The sequence below is a fragment of the Triturus cristatus genome, chromosome 4_2 (assembly GCF_964204655.1).
Source record: "Triturus cristatus chromosome 4_2, aTriCri1.1, whole genome shotgun sequence".
Lineage (NCBI taxonomy): Eukaryota > Metazoa > Chordata > Amphibia > Caudata > Salamandridae > Triturus > Triturus cristatus.
In genome coordinates, this window is record NC_140586.1 from 666725744 (window position 1) to 666748983 (window position 23240).

General features: G+C 46.8%; 1 protein-coding gene across 1 annotated transcript in view; it reads left to right on the forward strand.

The window, feature by feature from the left end:
• Positions 1-23240, forward strand: part of LOC146834868 (FRAS1-related extracellular matrix protein 1-like) — a 991143-nt gene that overhangs the window by 268518 nt on the left and 699385 nt on the right. Inside the window, exons 11-12 of the mRNA XM_085602468.1 lie at positions 137-333; positions 429-519. Coding sequence (XP_085458594.1) covers positions 137-333; positions 429-519 — 288 coding nt within the window. The remainder of the gene's footprint in view (positions 1-136; positions 334-428; positions 520-23240) is intronic.

Sequence of the window (23240 nt, forward strand, 5' to 3'; positions counted from 1 at the left end):
TTGTTCTTTCCCTCTATTGAAAGTTAAAAAATTGCTGCATTTGTGCCCAGTGCAAATGTCACAGAATGTATCCCTCAGATCCTTTTCTAATAATTGCCATAACTTATTGATACCTAAAAATATTCTTCCTCCTTAGGTGGTGATGATCCACATAATGCCGGTGAAAGACCAGTTACCAAAAGAGGTCCCAGGAACTACACGGCATCTAGTTATCAAAGAAACAGAAATCCTGCCTATCACAAAGAACCATCTCCACTTCACAGACACTGAATCTCCCGATAACCAGCTATTGTACACAGTTACCAAACCGTGCTTTTCTCCTTCCTTGCTCAGGTATGTGTTCATTTTTTTTTTTTAAATCAATATCTCAAAAAACTCTAAAACAAATAAAAATAAGATGTAACATTGTTATCTTTAACCTTTTTCAGCACACAGGATGCGGGGAAATTAATTTTTACAGACACAATTAAAAATATACAAAAAGATCCCACTCTTCCTTCATTGAAATCTTTTACTCAGGTAAGAAAAATAATGTATCTGCTTATTTGTATTTATAACTTTATTTCAGTGCAGACCAAACAGACGGGCATACGAGTGTGACTTGGGATCTGAAGCAACATTAAGCATTGTATTGAATCGCTTTAAAGAGAGGTGCACGTTTTTCCTGTATGAGGTATTAGTTCAAGCGAAACAGTCTGTGCTACGCACAAATCTATAGGCACAAGGCAATCACAGGGTTATATATTGCACTGCGACTGGACATGTGGACACCACTCCACAGTCTGAGGGATATATGGGCAACTGACGTTGGCACCCCTATATCTGACGCTGACTGGGTGAAAATATTGGCTGTCATTCCCTGGGTATCTTGTACTGCTCAAGTTAGAATAAGCAATGTTTATTATATTCACAGAGCGTATGTTACCCCCAGTAGGATAAACAAGTACTATCAAAGAGCTGCCTTGGAGTGCCCCAGATGTGACTTGCTGGGTGTGGACATATGTTGTGGAGGTGCCGCTGCCTAGTGGACATTTGGACGGATGTGATGGCACCAATCAATGAGGTTACTGAATGAAATTTACACCCTACCCCTGTGCCCTTCTCGGGTTGATCCCTCATCCCGCTAAGAATAAGGTTACTACGAGGCAAGATGGCGGCCGTCAGCTGAGACGTGTGAGCTGGCTGCTCCTGTGCTCCTACACCCGTGAAGAAGAATGATGTGCTGTGGACAGTGAGAGGGCGACACGGCGAAGACGGGCCCTGACTGTATACTGAGACAGCGAAGAATCACAGTTTTTGTATTACCGGTATGCTCGGATTTGCCATGACGGTCTTCTCTGCTCATCTCCGTAGAATTTGCATTGGATACATTGTATCCACAAGGCCGTGGACACTGAGCCGATTAGCTGCAACTGTCTCAGGCAAAAGTATCGGAGGACCGAGAGCAGGATTCTGCAGAACGTCGTCAATGCCGCCCAAGGGTGTAAGAGGGAAAGCCCGGCTCCCGGCTGATGCTTCTGGTGCCGCAGAAAATACCGCGGAGACTCCAAGAGGTAAGAAAGCTCCTAAACTTAATGGCAAAACTACTAAGGGTGAGAGCGGTGTTAGCGCTAACACTACGGTCAGCCCCGCTAAACGCACTATCCCGCAACTTTTTTCGCAAGGGAGAGGCAGAGAAAAAGATGCTCGGATTTCCCAGACTTCTCAAATGGATAAACTTTCAGGGTTACTGGGTTTTGAGACTGTGATTGAATCTACGGGGCACCAGGAAGCGATGGAGGAGATCCTAGGTACGCAGCAGACCATCCAGAATACCGCTGTGGAAGAGGATAACCCTATGCATTGCAGTAATATTTTTTTGGCTAATGGTACCGGATTAGAGGTTGGACCCGACTGCATATGAGTGAACAGTAGTGAACGCGAACCTGCGGAGCCAGTAAGCCATGACATTGATATAGCTGTATCTCAGAAATCTAGTTATGGTACTGACATTGAGGAAAGAAGTGATGCTGGTTTGGTTGGAGCTCTAAAGGGTTCAGAGACTCTATGTGTTGAATTGCTAACAAAGGAGGCAGAGCTGGTGGATCTTGTAGAATCGTTTTTGTCATTATCAGATCATTCGGATGTGTCTAGTGAGGAGGGGGCGAGAAATGGGAAGATCTTTATGACTCACCAAGGGGAATAGCTGAGCGAGCATAGCAGTACACCCCCTGAGGACACGGGAGGGGATTTATCGGAGGGAAGCCCTCAGACATTGCGGAGGAAAAGGGCTTTGACAGAGAACTCTTGCTACCTTGGCAATTCTCCTTCACCGGTGCAAAAGACAGGGGTCAGATCCCCTGAAGAGACCGATGAGTCAGATTCTGTGGCACGGAGAGCGGTAGAACCAACAGAAGATGTATTGCTGACTCTCATATATCAGATAATAATGACACATTGGGAGGAAACACGACTAGAGAGCCAGAGGACACAAAACGTTTGTCGTAAATTACAAAGTTCAGTACGACGTATTGCCAAAACATTTACAGAGTTTACCGCAAGAATCACCGAGGCAGAAGCGCGCATTTCTTGTTTGGAGGATGAGCTGGCAGCGCAAAAAACGATGAATAAGACCTTAAGTGCAGGGAAGGACGATATGCTATGGAAACTCACTGATCTTGAGAACAGCGCCCGGCGGAACAATTTGCGAGTCCTTCAAATTCCAGAGGACGAGAAGGACAGGATACACGTAAATGTATTATTGAATTGTTTACTCAGGCGTTCCCTGAGTTAACCCAATGGGATTGGCAGACAGAGGTGCCGAGGGCTCATCGCTTCCCCTTCTCTATTCGGGCTCGGCCTGGCCAGACAGCAGCAGCAGTGTCTAAACCAAGGGCCATATTGATCTCGTTTAACAATTTTTTGGCACGAGAAGCTGTTTCTGATCTGGCCCGACCCGATAGAAAAAGAGCTAGCAAGGGGGTTGATTTCTTTGTTAGGCCTGATTACTGCCATCAGACAGTAGAAAAATGCTGGCAACTGCGCCAACTTATTCTACCATTTCAAGCTAAGGGGGCCCAAGCTTTTTTATTGCATCCAGCCAAGCTGAAAATTGTGTATAAAGAAAATGCCAGGTTTTATACATCTGAAATCCTTGCGAAAGAATTTCTGCAAACCCTTAAAGATGGTTAATGAGGGACTTGGCATATAGAGATTATTGGGCTTTAGAGTTTCTTTGGAGTTCTTATGTTTAAGTGCTTTTATATCTTTCTGCTTATGAAGTATTATACCCCTAGCCGTAGTATTATGTTATATATATGTAGGGGGGAAGAGAATAAGTATGGAATATTGTTTATTGACTTGTATGTTCTTTTCCTTGTTTTCCTGGTTTCTTCTTTTGCTCTTAGGGCTAGCACGAGCAAATTTAGATAGGTTATTATTGGTGGGGCATTACACGGGTGTGGGAGGCACTTTTGGGTGGTGGGAGCATGTCATCGCCAGGACTAGTAGTTCTAAAGCCTCAACGTAGGGGGGGTGAGTTGTGCTGGCAGGATGGGTCAGGGGGGGAAGGGTGGTGGAGGGGGGAAGGGGGGGGGACGGGGAAAAGAAAAAGAAAAAGAAAGATCCATAGCAGCAAAGAAAGGTGCAAAGGTATAAGAATATTTGTGTATGGTCCCGAAGGAATATTAATTTGGAATATATGGCGAATTTAGGCCTTCGAATATGCACATTGAATGTGTGTGGGTTAAACAATTATAATAAAAGGCAGAGGGTGGCTAGAGAGCTTCGGGTGACTCAGCCTGATGTAGTGTGTCTACAGGAGACGCATATCCCGTGGTCGAAACGTAAGATTTTGACAGACTTAGGATATACAGTATTGGTATCTTCAAGGCAGTCAAGTATGATAAGAGGGGTGGCGATTTTAGCAAGACCTTCTATTCAAACTACTGGGCGTATACTAGCTGATTTGTGTGGGCGGTGGGCTATTGTGAAATATAGGACAGGGGGACCAATATTTACCCTCTGCACAATATACAGCTCTAATTTTGATGAAGCCCCGATATTGGAATATCTAAATGGGGAGCTTGCTACATGGCCCACTCCGCTATTTTTCTGTGGGGATTTTAATATTAATTTGACTCATGAAGATTTTCAAAATTATGGGTGGAACTACAAAAGTAGGAAACCCAGGGCATGCAAGGCTCTTTTTCAACTGCTAACTGACCATGGGTTATTGAATGTTTGGAGCAACCTGCATAGGCAAGACCCAGGATATACGTGTTACTCACACCCCCACAATAGGCTTTTACGCCTTGATTATTGTTTCTTATCTACATTATTTTTTACTGGGCTTAAAATGTGTGTGTGCCCAAGGGTGACTTCAGATCATGCACCAGTGCTAGTGGAAATTCCAGTTCTTGGGTGGTGTGCAGTCCCGAAAACTTTTACATTTGAAAGGAAGCACCTGATGGATGATAAGTTTATTGAGCATATGAAGGCCTGGATAAAGGAATTTTTTCAGATAAATCGACATTCAGCGTCTTGGGGGATTGTTTGGGATACATTTAAAGCTGGGTTTAGAGGGGAAACACAGAGTTTCGGGTTTTTAAAACTAAAATTAGCTAAGCAGGCATTGCAGGTCTTATATAATGAGCTTACGTTCGCCGAAGAGGAATTGGCTAATGGGTTAGCAGCAGGATATAACAATGCAGCACTACAGAATGATTTAGCTATATGTAAGTCTAAAATACATTTAGAATGAAGTAAAGAGATTGCTATAAAATACCAGACTTATAGAAAAGAGTGTCATGAATACGGCGAGGTCACGGGACGATGTTTAGCCCAGAAATTGCATATAAGAGAGGCTGAACAAAGAATAGTGGGGATTAAAAATACGGTTGGGGTCATTGTGTCTGATCCCCAGGAAATTCTTAAAGTTTTTTATGATTTCTATACAGAATTATATACAGGACATGATACTGGGGGCTCTCAGGTGGATATGGGACTATCACCCTCATTGTGGGGCCAATTGGCTCAAGTGGACGCTTGATGAGCCTATTACGCTGGGGGAACTAGAACAGGCCATAAACTCTCTTGCAGTAGGGAAAGCTGCAGGACCGGAAAGACTCCCCCTGGAAATCTTTAAGACCTTTTTCCAAGATATGAAATTTGATATGCTTAATGTGTTCCAAATGGCACAAAAAGGGGAGATACCGCAAACCTGGGCTGAGGCCAATATCTGTATCTAAGAAAAAGGGGAAACCATCTGAGCAGTCTGGGTCTTATCGTCCAATCTCTCTTCTTAATGCTGATGGTAAAATCTATGCAAAAATCTTGGCCACACGGCTGGCAAAAATTATAACACCAATAGTATCGCTAAAACAACATGGCTTTATACCTGGAAGAGGGACGGTAGACCATATTAGTAGAGCAGTTACTCTCCTCGACATTGCACAGGTAGAAGCTCGAGAATTTGGTTTGATTTTACTTGATGCCGAAAAGGCATTCGATCGGGTGTCTTGGAATTTTCTTTAAAAGGGATTACAACAAATGGGTTTTGGGCAGGGATATAGCCAAGCTTTACAGGCCCTATACCATCTCCCTTCGGTGAAAATATGTTCAATGGGACATTACTCAGAGACCATCTTTATTTCTATAGGCACACGACAAGGGTGCCCATGTTCACCACTTTTATTTGCGTTGTATATTAACCCCTTTATTATTATGTTAGAACAGAGTAAAAAGATTATGCCTTTTATTGTACGACAAGTACGGTTCTGTGTAATGGCATACGCTGACGATATTGCGATTGTTACCTCCAACCCGCGCCTCACAATACCCGAAATAATTTTGGGGTGGCGTCTGGGTATAAACTAAATACACCCAAAACCCAAATCCTATATATAAGCCAAGCAATGGATAGGTATGTTAGGTTGGTTAGGGAAGCTACATATCTGGGTATTAAGATCTGCACCTCTGTAAAAGAGATTGTTGAGGTTAATTGGGGCGATAATATTTAGGGAGTAAAACGGTCACTTGAAAGGTGGGAGAATCTTCATCTGTCATTAGTTGGCAGAGCTAATGTGTTGAAGATGAATGTTTTACCGCGGGTTATGTATTTTTTTAGGGCAGTGTCCTTGGAGGTATCTGCTAAACAAATCCAGCATTTACAATCACTTTGTGCTAGGTACATGTAGGCCCCGGGGAAACCTCGAAGAGCTGCGCGATATATAACCGTCTCTCGAGAAAGAGGAGGATGGTCTATACCCGATTTTACTTTTTATTATTATTCTTGTATTTTGGTTAACGCACGTATTATCTTGACTGGGGAAGAGGTTAGTAATTTGGCTGAAGCCCCCTCAATTTACCAGATGATTCTTGGCCCGGAGGTGAAGCATTTTCTTTTCAAAAGATTGGATGGCAGATATTTTAAAAGAACTTGTTTTAAGGTGTTAAATGCCGTTTTTAAAGTTTGGAAGATTGTACGGAAAGGCTTTAAGATCCCTGTACTCTCTCTGCATACTCCTACTAATGCCATTGGAGTGTTGCCTTCGATCTTTTGGGACCAGGTGGCTACAGTCTGGAGAATGAAGGGTATTATCCGAATTGGCGATATGTATCAGGCCAATGGGAGCTTATATTTATACGCGGAGCTGGCGGAGAAATACGAACTACCCTCAACTCAATTTTTCAAATATTTGCAAATAAGGGACTTTTTGGGAAAACATCCTATTTGTACCATAAAGTCTAAAATTGTAGAAATTATTAGACGACAGGGAAACATCAGGGTAATTTATAAAGCATTGCTAGAGGGGAGAACTGATGATTTAGAAAAGTATCAAATTAAATGGAGAACCTGAAATTTCATTGGAGAAATCTATTGACCTGTCAGGGAGGATTTTTATGGCAGCTAATTTAAAAAGTCAACATTATAAAATGTTATTCAACTTGTACCACACCCCCCGTTAAGATGATGAAGTGGGGGGGTCAGCATGATGGGAAATGTTTCCGCTGTGGAATAGAAAGTGCAGATATTTTGCATGTGTTTTTTGCTTGTACTGCATTGGACTCTCTGATAGGATCTATAGAGAGGTTTTTGACAGAAATTGCGGGGGTTCCTGTTAAAATCTCTCAATCTATGATGTTGCTTGGAATTGGGGAAGAACTATGCCAGGGGAAGCTATTGTATAAATATCGTTATTTAATATTTATGGCTACAGCGGTGGCTCGATTAGCAATATCGTCACTTTGGTTACATCAAGAGGCCCCGTCTTTCGAGATGTGGCGTGCTAAGTTTCTCAATATTTTCAATATGGAATACAGTCTATGTGCTGTCAAAGGATATAGAAAAAGGAAATTGGGGTTACTGATTTGGGGGGTTTTGAGTGACTATATGGCAGGTTAATGAACTTTGGCCAGGTGTAACTCAGCCGGTTTACAAGCTATTTTTTGATGTCAAGGGACACTACTCAGGACCATGGTCCTCCTTGTGTTTTGGTTTATTATAATTAATAATAGATATTTTGATGTATGTTTTCAATTATGTATTATGCATTTCGCTGCTATGGATCTCAAATAAAATTTTTTTTTTTTTTTAAAGAATAAGGTTACTACACTGGTACAGCAGCAGGTCATGCTTAATTGGAAAAGCACCAAGCTATGAGGTGGGAGGTGTTGGGAATGTTGGTTTGGTGCTCTAGTTACTTTGACATCTGAGCATCTGCATGGGGTGGAAGCAGTCTTACTTGAGCACAGGCACTTTATAGATCTTGATCTACCCAGATCAAAGTGTAAGGTCGGGTGACTGCTCTACATTTGCCGGGTTTCTTGTACTGTGGGAGGGGTTATCCAATATGCTGATGTACACCTGTTTCTTAACGTATTTATCTAGTCTGTGATGCAATTCTCTGGACTGAAGTAAGTATTTATATCTTGCTGTGTTTTCATACTTTTATTCCCTTCCTGTGTTTTCTATGCACTATATAATAAGGTGGATGTTTGTTTGCACTGGCAGTTATCTCATTCTGTGGAAGCCAGCACCATATTAAGACTGTCAAATTTGGTATCCTAAGTCAGTATGCTGACGAGTACCTACCATTTTTGTTAATTTTTATTGAAATATTATGTCAAGAAATTTAGAAATCTTGACTATTCTCACATTGGATGTTCTTAAAATATTAAAAATAGATAATTAAACAAGTTATTTTGTCATGAGAGATTTTTGTGTTCATGATTATGTTTTTAATTTGTGTAGTGAAATTATTTTTTTTTTAAAAGGTTCATCCATTTTGAATGTCACCTTAATCCTTAAATATTAGTATTTGGTTATAATTAAATTGCCTCTGATGTATCGAAAAACATACTTAGCAACATGAGTATATTCGATTTATACAAGATTCGATCCAACTTGTAAGTATATTCAATTTATAAGCCTACATAATATATTGAGACATGATTGATTTACAACATGTGCATCTTTTTATTATCAAGTGATGAACTATCATAATGGACTTGGAAAATATGTGAGGGTGTATCATTAGTTTAAAATCTTTGAAAATATGTGAGGTTGTACCATTATGTCCAAATCTTGGAGATGATCAGTTGTTTCTTCCTTTCAAGGATAGTATTTTGAGGACGGAGGTAAGAGAGTTTTGAACAATACTAGTAAGCTTTCATATAAACCAATAATATACTTTCGCATCTTGGTTTAATCCCCGATGAACTGTGTCAAATTTAAGTACAAGTTCACTTTCTCGTTTCCAGAGACTTCATTCTAGGTTTCCCATCTCGGGTGTTGCTTCAATCTCTGCAAACCATAGAAAACAAATATGCATTGGTAAGGGTGATGTTCATAATAGTGTTCTACTAACGGTAGTTTCTTCCACAGCCAGTATTTCTCAACTTCTCCCATAAAAAGGAGCAAATCGAGCTCCCATTGCAGTTCATTGTTTTTTGTAGGGATTTGTGCCCATTGAACAGAAACAAATTATTGGTAAGACAAAGTTCCAACATCTCAGTGATCATAAAGTTTCTTTCCAAAAGCTGTACTGATCTTGTGGCCAATGCTTCTTTGACTGCTTCCAATCCATCTCAGTGTTTGATAGATGTATACAGACTGACAACATCAATGGTAGCCAATACACAGTCTGCTTGCCAGTCTATATTGTTCAGTTTTTCAAGGATGTCCTTGGTATCTTGTCTATACAAAGGTAGATCCTTCATAAATGGTTGTAGTTCCACAGCTACGAATTTTCCAAGTCGCAAACTCGTTGAATAAATTCCAGCAATGATGGGCCTACATTTTGGAGGGAAGTTCGGCTTGTTAAGTTTAAGTAGTATGTGCATTGTTGGCAGCACTGGGTATTTGATATAAAAGTATTGCTTTTCTTCCAAGATAATGAGACTTTTATTGAACCATTCATACAATTGTTCTGCTAATTTGTTCCGGATGTCTCTTGGGTTGTCATTCCAATAGTCAACTGATTTCCTTCAAGTAATCTGTTTTATCAAGATACATTATTAGATTCTGATTGATGTGAAGTTCATCTATTGCTTGTTTATGTTTTTTATTGATAATTGAAGGGAGGTATTTGATTTTAGAAACATATTTTTGATGTCTTTTACCATATCCTGTAATACTGCAGTTTGGAAAAGGTCAACTGAATCACCAGGAGATAGGAATGGTGTGAATGTTGATTTTAAAGTGTTTACTTATTTTGTGTGTTCTGAAACACTGGCCAGTAAATGTATGGTTTCAAGATCTTGTACCGTAAGATCACTGGTCTTTAGTTGTTGTAATACCTTTCTTGTTGGAAATTGAAATTTCTATGAGTCAGTTCTGTTTTTGACGAGATCCCATCTGGCAGTATGACAATAGGATAAACCTATATTTAAGACTTCAATTGTGAGGTCGCGAGGCTATTTTTAGAGTGATTAACCACTAATTGGTTGTTTTTGTCTTGTGATTTATCTGTTCTTTTCTCCATGCTCTTGTTTGAACGCCCGATGTTGATGGTTCTTTGTATTTGAAATTTGCTGGTATTTTGTGCGTTTAGGTTCCCCAAATGGTGTCTGAGAACTTCTTTGTAAAGATTTACACCAACCTTACTTGTGGATGGATAGCCTCCTTACCAAGCAAATCTATATCGGACATTAATAAGGCTTCAGATGTATTGATTTTTTCTGTTGCTACTTTTCTGGGTTTGACTTTATCATATTTAATGGCAAAAATGTATACTCTTTCAAGCTGATAATCAGTGATAGTGGCTTATGAGTATTTTAAGAACATCCAATGTGAGACTAGTAAATTCTAGAATTCCTGATAGAATATTTCAATAAACAATTTCAATAAAAATTAACTAATATGGTCGTTACTCATCAGAATACTGACTTAAGGATATCAACCTTGGCAGCCTTAATATGGCAGCTGCCAAAACATGAACATAATAACAGGGAGGAAGGACTTTTGTGCACACTAAGGGGTCGATTCCGATCCGGGTCGGACAGCTCTCGGAGAGCTGTTCGTAGCCTTACCTTGCGACCAACACGTACCTGTAGCCGGTCCGTCCTGTTGATGAAGTACGATGCGCATAACTGCCAAAAACCCGACCGACACGTAGGCTGTGATTCAAGCTCCATTCTCCGTCCGAGCCGTAACTCCTAACGCCGAACCGAGTCCCCCGGAAGCAGTATCCATAGCAGTTTCTTCCCTGACAAGTACGATGCGTACTTCCTACGTGCCGGACGGGTCGCCACCTACGGCACGTCACAGCATCTGGAAAAGAAGCATATCAGCTACGATTCGCACCACAACTCTATCCACGGCTACGAGACGGACCAGCTTGCAACGGGTACGAAATGGAGCAACAAGCAGCGTGTACGAGACGAACACATCATGAATCCCATCGCGCAGGTCATACCAGTACTCTACATCTACGGATCAGGAACAGACGCAGACGGCGCAGACGGTAAGTCAGACACCTACCACACAAACAAATGACACGTACCCGCAAAATGGCACACACACAGGGGATCCACATCCTGGCCACTAACAACAGCTCACCATAGGGGTTGTATGGCCAGCATCACTACCACCCCCACCCATAGGGCTTATGTTGCCCATCACCCCTGCCACCCCCACTCATAGGGGACCTGTTGCCCAGCACTACTGCCACCCCCACCCATAGGGGACCTGTTGCCCATCACCCCTGCCAACCACACTTATAGGGCTTATGTTGCCCATCGCCCCTGCCACCCCCACCCATAGGGGACCTGTTGCCCAGCACCACTGCCACCCCCACTCGTAGGGCTTATGTTGCCCATCACCCCTGCCACCCCCACTCAAAGGGGACCTGTTGCCCAGCACCACTGCCACCCCCACTCATAGGGCTTATGTTGCCCATCACCCCTGCCACCCCTACTCATAGGGCTTATGTTGCCCATCACCCCTGCCACCCCCACTCATAGGGGACCTGTTGCCCATCACCCCTGCCACCCCCACTCATAGGGGACCTGTTGCCCAGCACTTCTGCCACCCCCACTCATAGGGCTTATGTTGCCCATCACCCCTGCCACCCCTACTCATATTGGACCTGTTGCCCAGCACTACTGCCACCCCCACCCATAGGGAAAATGTTGCCCATAGCCCCTGCCACCCCCACTCATAGGGCTTATGTTGCCCATCACCCGTGCCACCCCCACTCATAGGGGACCTGTTGCCCAGCACTACTGCCACCCCCACTCATAGGGGACCTGTTGCCCATCACCCCAGCCATCCCCAACCATAGGGGACCTGTTGCCCATCACCCCTGCCACCCCCACTCATAGGGGACCTGTTGCCCAGCACCAATGCCACCCCCACCCATAGGGGACCTGTTGCCCATCACCCCGGCCACCCCCACTCATAGGGCTTATGTTGCCCATCACCCCTGCCATCCCCACCCATAGGGGACCTGTTGCCCAGCACCACTGCCACCCCCACTCACAGGGGACCTGTTGCCCAGCACTACTGCCACCCCCACCCATAGGATGGGTGATGCGCCACACATCCATCATACTCCAACATTAGGTATGTCAGCAAAATACATCCCCCCTTACATCATGACAAGAGTGTGTAGTCTGTGACAAATGCCCACAACAGTGATTATGACTTCGAACATATAATGTAACTACCAGCACATGTGTGACCAAAAAATGAGTGTGGCCTACACAAGGCAAGCATCACAATAGCATACTGTCAATGTAAAAATAACACCCGCTCACTGTGTAGAACAAAAGTTAAGTGTGTGGTTCCAAACTGCAGCAAGTGTCGAGCATTGTGGTGATGGGGTCTAAATCCCCCCTCATCACAGTGACCAAAAGGTAAGTGTCATCATGGTCAAAGCTGCAAATGCCAAACAGCATGTATGATTCCCGGTCCCAACACATGAAACACTTTTAGAGCAAACTAGTGGTTGTGTCCCATACCCACAGAGATGTGGTGAGGCTAACAGTGCTGTGAAAACAAAACATACTCTCGGCCATGTGCAGACAAGCACCACACATGGGGGCTGACAATGCATACAGTGTACAATGACACAAAAGCAGAAGTGACCATCACAAAGCATACACACATCTGGAAAATAGACACACTAATCAAAACAACCTTTGTAGACTGTAGGTCTCAGGTCACAAACTCCCATTCCATGCCAGCAATGGCACCTAACAACCAGGATGAATGTGCAGAATTATGTGATATGATTCACAGGGACAGCAGGGTAAATCACAAAAACAGCATCCAGACAATGGCCCACAACAGCAATACCAATGCACTGATGCAGATGCGCAAACACAAACAGGCAACCTCACACTGCACATCTGACACAACATGTGCGTGTGTGTTTCAGTATCCCCAGGCAACTACACAACACATGAGGGGGGCTGAACCACAGTGACACAGATGTGGACACAGTGCCATACAAAAGTAAACAATCATTGGGACCCCCTTAGTGGGCAATCAGGCATTGTGAGATGAGAGGGAGCACAAAAGACACATGTGACACAAGCTGGAATGAACACAAACTAACACAGCAAGAGACTGACACACAACAGCACTACCCCCAGGGACCAGACATTGGGGTGACACAAGCATGCATGACACCTCCACTGTGATGACAAAGGAAGATGTTGTACAAACTGTGAAAAACAGACATGTGTCCTGTGCCACAAACGTACGTCACATCTACACAAACACAAATCACTCAGCATGGACCTAGGGGCCCATCCATGCAAACATTTACATCAGTCCACCCTCAACACCACACACCCTGAACTGCAACAATGTCCATCTGTGAAGCACACATGGACAGGTGACATTGCACGTGCACCCATGACAAACACACTAATGTTGGGAGGAATTAAGGTGCACAGACTCATCACACAAGGGCAGTTGACAACCCTGGTGAATGACAGACATACTACACCGTATGCAGTACCTGCCATGATGTCAAAGCTCACATAAACTTCAGAATACCTGCCACAGTCCCAGGACAATGCAGAAGCCAAGGCGAACCACAAGGCACACATGCTGACACCTGCAAACATGGCAGCCCTGAACCAGACAAGTGGGAGCAGTCACACACACATACACATGTCTCAATCACTGAAAGGTATCACCTAGGGACAACTACATGATATTGCGAACAAACAAGTGCCTTGGGAACCCCTGACTGTGTCCCATTTGCGTCTGACAACATCATCACCACTCAGAACTGACAAATCCCAATGATGAAAAACCAATTAACAGTAATCTGTCATGCACCCACACATCTGGTAGCCCATGGCAAAGTTGTGGGATGAACACAGTACCACTCAGCAAGCATAAACAACAGGAACATATCAAGGGAACACTGCCTGTGTATGAAAAGGGATGTGGACACACACACACATGTTCACACAACACACACCATGGGCCCAGGTTATGTCATGGAACAACACACTTACTTGAGGGGACCCAACTCCTGTGGAAGCCCAGCTGTGCCAAACATAGTCACAGCACGTCTCACTCATGTCAGCAGAACACTTGGTCAGTCAGCCATCAGTTACCACACAATGAAGGCTCTGGTCACAACAGACTGGGTACGTGAGTCTCCCCTAAGTCATCTGCACATACTCAACACATATGTATAGCAAGTTGCACAGAGGACCCAGTGGCTCCTATACCAATGATGTCCACACCTGTAGGTCCAGTGGTGATGCGCCCAAAGTCAGGGAAATAGACAGATTGGACAATGGGAAGCACATCATATGTGCATGGGTGCAAGCCACAGATGTGACCATGCAAATGAAATGTTCACAGAGATGTCCACAAATTGTTGATCATGACACACCCAGTTAGCTGCAAAGGATGACATGGATACCAACCAGAATAGGCTACATATCTCATGGACCACATGGAGTACCTCAAATCAACACCCCAGTATTCAACATTGGAAACCAAGCATTACAGGTGCAAGGGGATGCTAAACATCATCAACCTAATGTACAGCTAAATCAAGTTCACAAGGATAAAGAAAAAAGCTTTATTCAGCATATGAAAATGTAAACGTCTGTTCAAACAAAAGGGCAATGGCCAGTCCATTATCAAATGACAAGGAGTGAACTTGAGTGACAACTGTCACATGTTGCTTGCCTGCACTGGTAAGGACAGGGGACATCCCCTCGGAGGGGCATACATGAGGGCAGGCCAGGCACCGCAGGGACAGGATCAGGGCACAGCTGAAGGAGGCAGTGAAGGGGTGGTGGATGTAGGAGAGTCACTTTCAACTGCAGTGGAGCTGACTGAAGTGGTGGGTGCAGTCACAACTGTGGGGCACAAGTCAGATGGGGTGGGTGCCGGCACAACTCCAGTGGGCAGGTCAGATGGAGTGGATTGGGTCCCCACTGCAGTGTCCAAGTCAGACGGGGTGATCGTGGACTCCACTGTAGTGCCTAAATCCATGTGAGCGGAATGGGGTGCAGGTGAGGTCGGCAGGACAGAGGGCGGGGACACAGTCCCCACATCAGTGGCACTAACCGTCTGACCGGGTGTGGAGGAGCAAGTGGTAGGGGGGAGGGCCTCAGCATTTTGGGGATGGTGTATCTGTGGGTGGGGTACCCGGGGCAGAGTGTGGTGGGGGAACCTCTGGAGTGGTGGCCTGGGGGATGGAGGACGGAGACTTTGTCTTGGAGCTGCGTGGCGGGGGTGGGGTCTTGCTCTAACGGCTCCGGGGGGACTTGCGGGAGGGGGCCTCAGTCTGACTGCACCTGGGGGAGGGTGTCCGGGTGTGAGGGGCACTCCCCTCTGTGTGTGGGGACTTCCTCTTCCTCTTGTAGTCTGGATCTGCTGGGTCGGTGGGGAAGAGGCCAAGGTCACAGAGGAAGAGCTTCTGTGGAGATGGGGTTGCAGGTGAGGCACGGGAAGGGGGCTGGGAGGGAGAGGTTTCGGAGGACTGTGGAGTGGTTGTGGATGACTCTGTGTGTGTCTGCAAACCATCCCCTGAAAGTGTGGTATCAGTCCCCTGCGCTTGCTTGTGTGCACATCTAGCCCTTTGTTTGGGTGTTTGTGTGCTGCCCATGCCTGTGGCTTTGTAAGAATGTGCAGGTGTGTGTGGGCTTGGGACAGGTAGGCTGCTAGGAATCGTGGGTGGTGCAGGGGTAGGAGGGGTGCCGGACTGTTGGGAGGAGGGACACTGCTGCCGTCAGGGAGGAGGCCACGGACTGATTGGTCCTCTGTAGGGCAGACATGTCCGATGAAATGCCCTCCATGAACAACACCCGTTGCGTCAACAGACTGGTGTGTGCATGGAGGACACTCAGCATCGATTTCTGCCCTACATGGATCTGTCTAAGTAAGTCCACACACTCCTCACTCAGGGCAGCAGGGGACACGGGCAGGGGGTGCGGTACCTGGCACAAAGGAGACATGCTCCCGAACACGGGAGCCTCAACAGACCTCTGGGATGGGAGCCGATGGGAGGGTGGTGATGGTGATGGTGAGGGCGGTGGCGGGGACAGCCTCACTAGCTGGGGTTTGGTGGCTGCTGACACCCGCCTCCACAAGGAAGTCATCCTCAGAGCTGCTGTGGCCCTCAGCTGGGGTGGATGGTGCTGAGGACGCTTCGGTGTGGCTCCACTCGCCCTCCGTGCCACTGGGTCCCCCCGACTCCTCTCCTTCTGTCCCTGTCAGGCTCTGTGGCTCCTCCTGGTCCGTGGAGCTGTCCCCTCCTGTGGCCGTGGATGTATCTGGATAGAAATAGGAAGAAAGAGAACATCAGTCACCTGCACTGACTGCACACACCACAGTGAGTACATCACATCACAGGGCAAGGCCTGGCATCATCAGCTGAACACTGCTCAAAGTGCCAACACTGTTTAGAATAAGCCAATTGTCATTCTCACCATCAACCATGGCACACATATCCCTCCTTGACTTGCACCCATATGTCTGTTGCATGTTGGATGCTAATACCCCAATGTGCCGACATGCACCACCCACACATTTGTTGGACATGCAAGTGAACATGTAGGAGTATGTCACTATACACACAGCACATATCTTGCCAATGACTCAGCACAGGTGTCCGGATGAAGGGATGGGCGGAGACTCATTTCACATGCTTGTGATGCATACCAGCAACACACACTATGATGTTCTCATGTCCTGATAGTCAATGCCAAACTGGGGTGCATGGTGCACACTTGAACACAATGCAGGATCACGCATAGCAAGTTAAATGCCATGGCACTGGCAGGCCTGGAAAGTCAGTCAACACTGTCTCCTGTCACAGGGGCAGGGCATCCAGACAACAACAGTATGCACTGTGTCACAATCATAGCTCAGGGGTAAAGCAAACTCTGCAGATGACAAGTGCACTTGCCTATCCTCTGCAATCAACATATCCCAGAAGGCCCCACATCATGCAAATCAGACATATGAGTCATGCGAACACAACTCCCTGTACATTAGCACATCACAGTCTGCTGTGCAAGTAACCCAGCTGCCTGAAGTACACAGTTGCATACACCATTGTGCGCTGTCAGATGATCACACACCTATATGTCACACAGGTCTTGTCTCTCACAGTCACATCTCAGATGTCCTGCTGACCCTCAAAATCATGGACACCCAAGTTGTACATAACAGGAAGCCACACCATAATGACACAGAAGCAGACACCTGAAGGCACATGTCACTAAGCACAACCTGTAAGTTGATACACAGGAGTGGGATAACAGTGTTTGTAAATGCCCTTGAGTAGGCATGATTCCCCAGGTCTACGTGAAACAGTGTTTGGCCCTGGACAGTAGTCAGGTGGCTAAGCAAGATGACATACTTTATATACATACTCTTGAGGCCCACAAATTGGAGTCCCCTGCTGCATAGTATTGTTTGAAATAGCCCAGCCACATGTGGCGAGTCAGACCAGCAATTGGAACACATATCAAGGGCACACACAGATCACATGTCAGATCCCAGGCATTGGGTAAACAATTGACCCACCCATGAAACACACAACAGAGTCACGGGAACAGATGCTGTCCAGAAGCTGAAGCATAGCTGACTGCAGGGACACAGTGCCCTAGTGACACAAGCAACAGACTGTAGGGTCACACCTGTGGAACAGATGAGGAGCGTGCATCACACAATTGAGGGACCTAAGTATTGGACTACAAGACCTACGTAATGTGAAAGTGTGACCAGGCCAAAAGACTGCAATTAGCATGCCAGACATAGTACACAGATTAGGCATGGACTTACCCCCTCCTTGCTGCTGTCTGGCCTTCAGCTGCCTATCCAGGTCCGGGAAGACCACCGCCAGTATCCGGAGCATGTGGGGGGTCAGGGTCCGGTGTCCGCCCCTCCTGCGAGAAGGTGACAGCTTCAGCTGGACTCTTGCGATCCTCCGGGTCCAGCCCTCAAGTTCTTGCCACCTCTTCTGGCAGTTGAGGATCCTGCGCTTGTAGACCCCCACCGAACGAACTGCCCGGGCGATGGTCAGCCATATCTCCTGCTTCTAGTGGGCATCAACCTGTGAGGATGACAAAGTTAAAAGTACAACAACACACATGCCCCATATTTGTGCTGCACACATTTGTATATACATGTCATCATCACAAAGGGAAATGAGTTACACAGGTAGTTCAACCATGGAAAAGGACAAATAACCTGCATGTCTGACATGTTAACAATGCCTGGGAAGTTTAAGCAAGCACAAATGCACTTTAGCAGCAGAACACCTGTTCATTACATGTACCTACACACTTTGGGGGATGAAAGTAATCCGTGAGAATGCTTGCCACTGGTGTACACACTGCTAGTCAGACACAAACATGCATAATTAGGAAGGCAGTGGACTGCACACTCACCTGCTCCCTTGGTTTCCCATACAGCTTGCTGTACTGTGGAAGGAACCCGTCCAGCAGGGCCTGGTTCTCCTCCTCAGTGAAGGCTGGGGCCCTCTCCAGAGTACGTGCCATAGCAGGAATCAGAGGATGCAGAGACAGCAGCAGTGGTAGCAGGGATGTCGTCCCGTAGCATGTAGTGCAGGCAAGTGAGATCCCTGGGGGCCAGCCAGCCTTATATCTGTGCTGCAGAGGCAGACTCTGTGCCATGTGTCCCCAGTGATAGGTCCAACACGGTTGCATTCTATGAATCTGGCCAATCCATGGAATGTACGACTCATACACATCTTCCTTATCATTCAAATCTTCACCTTCATAAAACCCTAGGCATTGCAACATTGTTGTAGGCATCCAACTGAATTTCCAGCGCACAACTCGTACAAGTTTTAAATCCGCATCCGTCTCCATGACAGTCCAGAGCCAATGGGTGCGCCCGGCTCGGTCAACTGACTGTACAACGCATAGTTTCAAAATACACATGGACCCGCCTCCATATGAATCAATGGGCAAGGCATACGCCTGTCTCGGACCATGCCTGCCCGACGCGCATGCATGATAGTCACCCGCGTCGGACCTCATTGCAGTCAATGACAAAGCGTACGCCCTGCTCGGTCATGAACCGTGCAATGCGTACGCATTGTCACCCGCGTCGGACCTCATTGCAGTCAATGGCAAAGTGTACGCACGGCTCGGTCATGAACCGTGCAATGCGTACGCATTGTCACCCGCGTCGAACCTCATTGTAGTCAATGACAAAGCGTACGCACGGCTCGGTCATGAACCGTGGAATGCATACGCATTGTCACCCGTGTCGGACCTCATTGCAGTCAATGACAAAGCGTAATCAAGGCTCGGTTATGAACCGTGCAATGTGTACGTATTGTCACCCGCGTCGGACCTCATTGCAGTCAATGACAAAGCGTACGCCCGGCTCGGTCATGAACCGTGCAATGCGTACGCATTGTCACCCGCATCGGACCTCATTGGTGTGACTATTTGACGGCTTCAACACACAATTACTTGCCAGGGACACATGTGCACACCTACCACACTACAGCAGTGGCCACACAGTGTCCCATGGCATGTAAGGCTGCATTCCCTGTGTGTTGGGGGGGGGGCAACATTTGGTTTGTTGTGTGGCACTTTTGTTCAGCCACTCCCAGGCTGTGCACGTGTTCATGGGGGCATAATCCTTTGTGTGTTGTGTACATTACCACTGTGATGTGCAACTGTACAGTAATGGGCATAAGTCACAGACCCAGTTGCAGGTTGGATATGTTTAGGACATGTCACATACACCCTGAGTCCTGGGGGTGATGGCATGTACGTCACAGTGAAACCTGTAGCCACAATTCAGATGTGCACCCACAGTCTGTGTGCATGTTGTGTCTCAGATGTGGATGATCAAATGTGCCCAATGGGAGACAGTCTCCACATCCATGTGGTATATGCAGCAACCTTGATGGTGTGTGTGAGACGTACATGTAGGGCCTGCAGGGACAACAGTGGCCACTACCTGTGGGACTCAGGCTTGCCTTGTGATGTGTACGTGATACGCCATGTCCATGCTAGTGTCGATGTGGCAATACAGGGACTCTGGGTATCTGCATGGCAAAGATCTGTGATGCCTGGGAGACATCAGGCCTCACTTGTCATTGTTGTGTGTGTTTGTAACGTCACAACAGTACATAGGTCGGGTGACACAGCCCAATGATTGGCCATTGCACTACATGGGACTTATGTGGACATGTGGAATTGAGATGTGAGTTGATGGTCATGTAGGTGACATATGTGTCCATGCCCAACAGCACACACCTCAGTACATTGTGTAATGTCATGATATATCATGTGATATTGAGCCTGGTCATGGCCACATGGGTGGATGAACCGACAATCTTCCTTTGTTCATCTCTGTTCTGCAGGGCACCAGCTGTCCATCAACCGTTCCCAGACCTTGAAACCATGCAGGAACTCGACTGCATCCGACGGTACCGTTTCACCAGGCCACTGATTGAGGAGTTGGTGGAGCAGTTGGCGCCACAGCTGCTACCTGGCCGGACATACCCTACAGCACTGACCCCAGAGGTCAAGGTGATGGCAGCCCTGCACTTCTTTGCTACTGGTACCTTCCAGTACACTGTGGCTACAGCAGGTGGGATGTCGCAAACTATGTTTAGTCGTGTGCTACACAATGTCTTGGAGGGGATGTTGCATTTCCTTGACCTGTACATCAAGTTTCCTAGCCCAGCTGAACTCCCTGAAATAAAGGATGCCTTTTATACACTGGGGAGGATGTCGAACGTCATCGGATCTATTGATGGTACACATGTGGCCCTGATACCACCACAGGCACATGAGCAGGCATACCGGAACAGGAAACATTTCCACTCGATCAATGCTCTGGTTGTATGTCTTGCAGACCTGTGCATCACATGTGTGTGCACGGTTCCCTGGTTCTGCGCACGATGCCTACATAATGAGGAGTAGTCGCATTGCAACGCTGATGTCACAGATTCCAGATCAGCGTGCCTGGCTTGTCGGTGTGTACTGACTGCTTACCATTGTGTGTGTTTGGCAATGTTGTATTCGGCACTCCTACAAAACTCTGCTACTTGTTAATTTTTTTGTGTGTATGTGACTCCGGATACCCCAACATGCCGTGGTTGCTGACACCCCTCAGGAACCCTGTGACACCAGCCGAGATGCGCTACAATGAGGCACATGGTCGGAGCAGGAGGGTGATTGAGCGGACATTTGGCCTCCTGAAAAGCCTCTTTCGCTACCTAGACAAGACCGGAGGTGCCCTCCCATATGAGCCTGCACAGGTGTGCAAAATTATCCTTGTATGCTGCATGCTACACAACATGGCAGTGCGGAAGAAGGTGCCTCTTGACGATGCCCAACCTCCACCACCTGTGGAGGATCCCGGCCTGGGCCACGATGCCAGTGATGATGAGGATGAGGGTGACGTCCGCTCACAGCCTATCAGCAACTTCTTCACCTGAATGTGAGTTTCCAGGGTTGTTATGTCAATGTATGTGTTGTGGCTGCTCTGTTGCTGTTTGAGTGTGTCTGTGTGCCACTTGACTGGATGAGTGCAGTGATGTGTCCATTCAGGTGGTGTGTTCTCCACAATAGGGTAGTACTGCTAACTTGTTTCTGTGTAGGTTTATTGTGACATGTTTTGTGCATATGTATTGCATTTCTCTCCTGTTTTGCTGTGCTTTTGACTGTGTCTTGTGGCTCTCCTTCCCAGGGTAATTTGCCTGTTGTTTGGTCAACACTGAATCCCAACACCCAGAATCCAACACCAGTGTGGGAGTAGTCAATTGCCATCAAGTGATGTGCCACACACCCCTGGACTTCAATTCTCAGACACTCTGTGACCGTGTGTCCACCGTAACATACAGATGCCTTGCAACTATTTTAGAATAAACATGTTGCTGATGTGTAATGAACCTTTGCTATGCTTTGTTAGGTGCGTTGTCTGTCTTCCCACATCTGAGTGAAATTTGCTTACCTCACCTGTGGACTTGTTACCACTGACTGTGGATAGGTGTTGTGTCTGTGCATACCTATGTGTATCAGGTCAACATCATTGTGTGGGATGAGTAACATGGCCATGGTGAGTATGTGTTGTGTTGCCATAGTGGTGTGTCTCCCTCACATGTGTCACATCAACATGACTCACCTAACGTTGGTCACATTGTTGTAGTATTTGACATGCAATGTGTTGTTTAGCAGATCGACATCTCCATGACACATGACAAGTTGAAATCACAACAGAGGCAAGTTTGGTGTATTGGTGAGTTTATTTTCGGACATGTGTGAGGAAAGTGCACAGGATGGTGGGTGCTGTACATTGGGTTTTGAATCCAAAGTTCACATTAGAGTTGGAAGTGCCGGTAGATGAAATGTCCAGAGTAAAGTCCACAGTCATCTGCTACATTGGACCAACATGAACCCTCCATGTCATGTGGGCGAGTTGTGTGCGATTGAACAAGGTGAACGGGTTGTGCACAAAGAACATTGTCCAGAACAGGTTTAGAGGCCCTGGGGGATGTGCTGGGACATCTGCCTCTCACATGTCCTTCATCGGCCCCTCTTCTTCTTGGGGGGTATCCTTAGGTGTAGGCCTCTGCGGTGCAGGGGACTATCCGCCAGAGTCCTCCTCCCTCCCTGTGGCGCTGGCAGATGGTGTTGCAACAGATGTTGTGGCCACACAGGGAGGTGTGGACAGGTTTGTGCTGATCTGGTGGAGGCATTGGAGTATGTCCCAATGCACCGCAGGAAGGGCATCCCACTTTGCCTCCATGCAGGCATGGTGGGCAGCCTGCACCTGTTGTATGTCCTTGAGGATCCCCACTACCTGGTCAAATCCTCCGGTGCTATCCTGGTACGCATCTATGATGCGTGCCAGTTGGGGGTCATCATGCAGTCCAAACCCCTCTGCAAGGCATGCCCTGTGCCTCCCACCCCTCCCAGCACCCCTATCCACACAGGCAGGACCAGCGGCATGCCGCACAGGTGACACTGGGACCCCTTGGGTGGTGTTGCTGGTTGTGTTTGCTGTAGCTTCCGGGGGGTCCTGTGTCCCTGTGCTGTGGGTGTTCAGTCTGTCCGTGTTGGCGGGGGTGCCCTGTCGGTTTCCAGATGCTGGAGGCGTGGGTACAGGGGGTGCAGATGTTGATGCTGCTGGTGCTGCATGGTGACTCACACCGGAGGGGCCAGGTTGGTTGTCATCATTAGAAGAGGACAGAGACAGAGTCAAACCAGAGAGCTCAGTGTCCACCAGAGTCTGGGACTGGGAATCTTCTTCATTTGGTGCTGGGTCCCCAGTA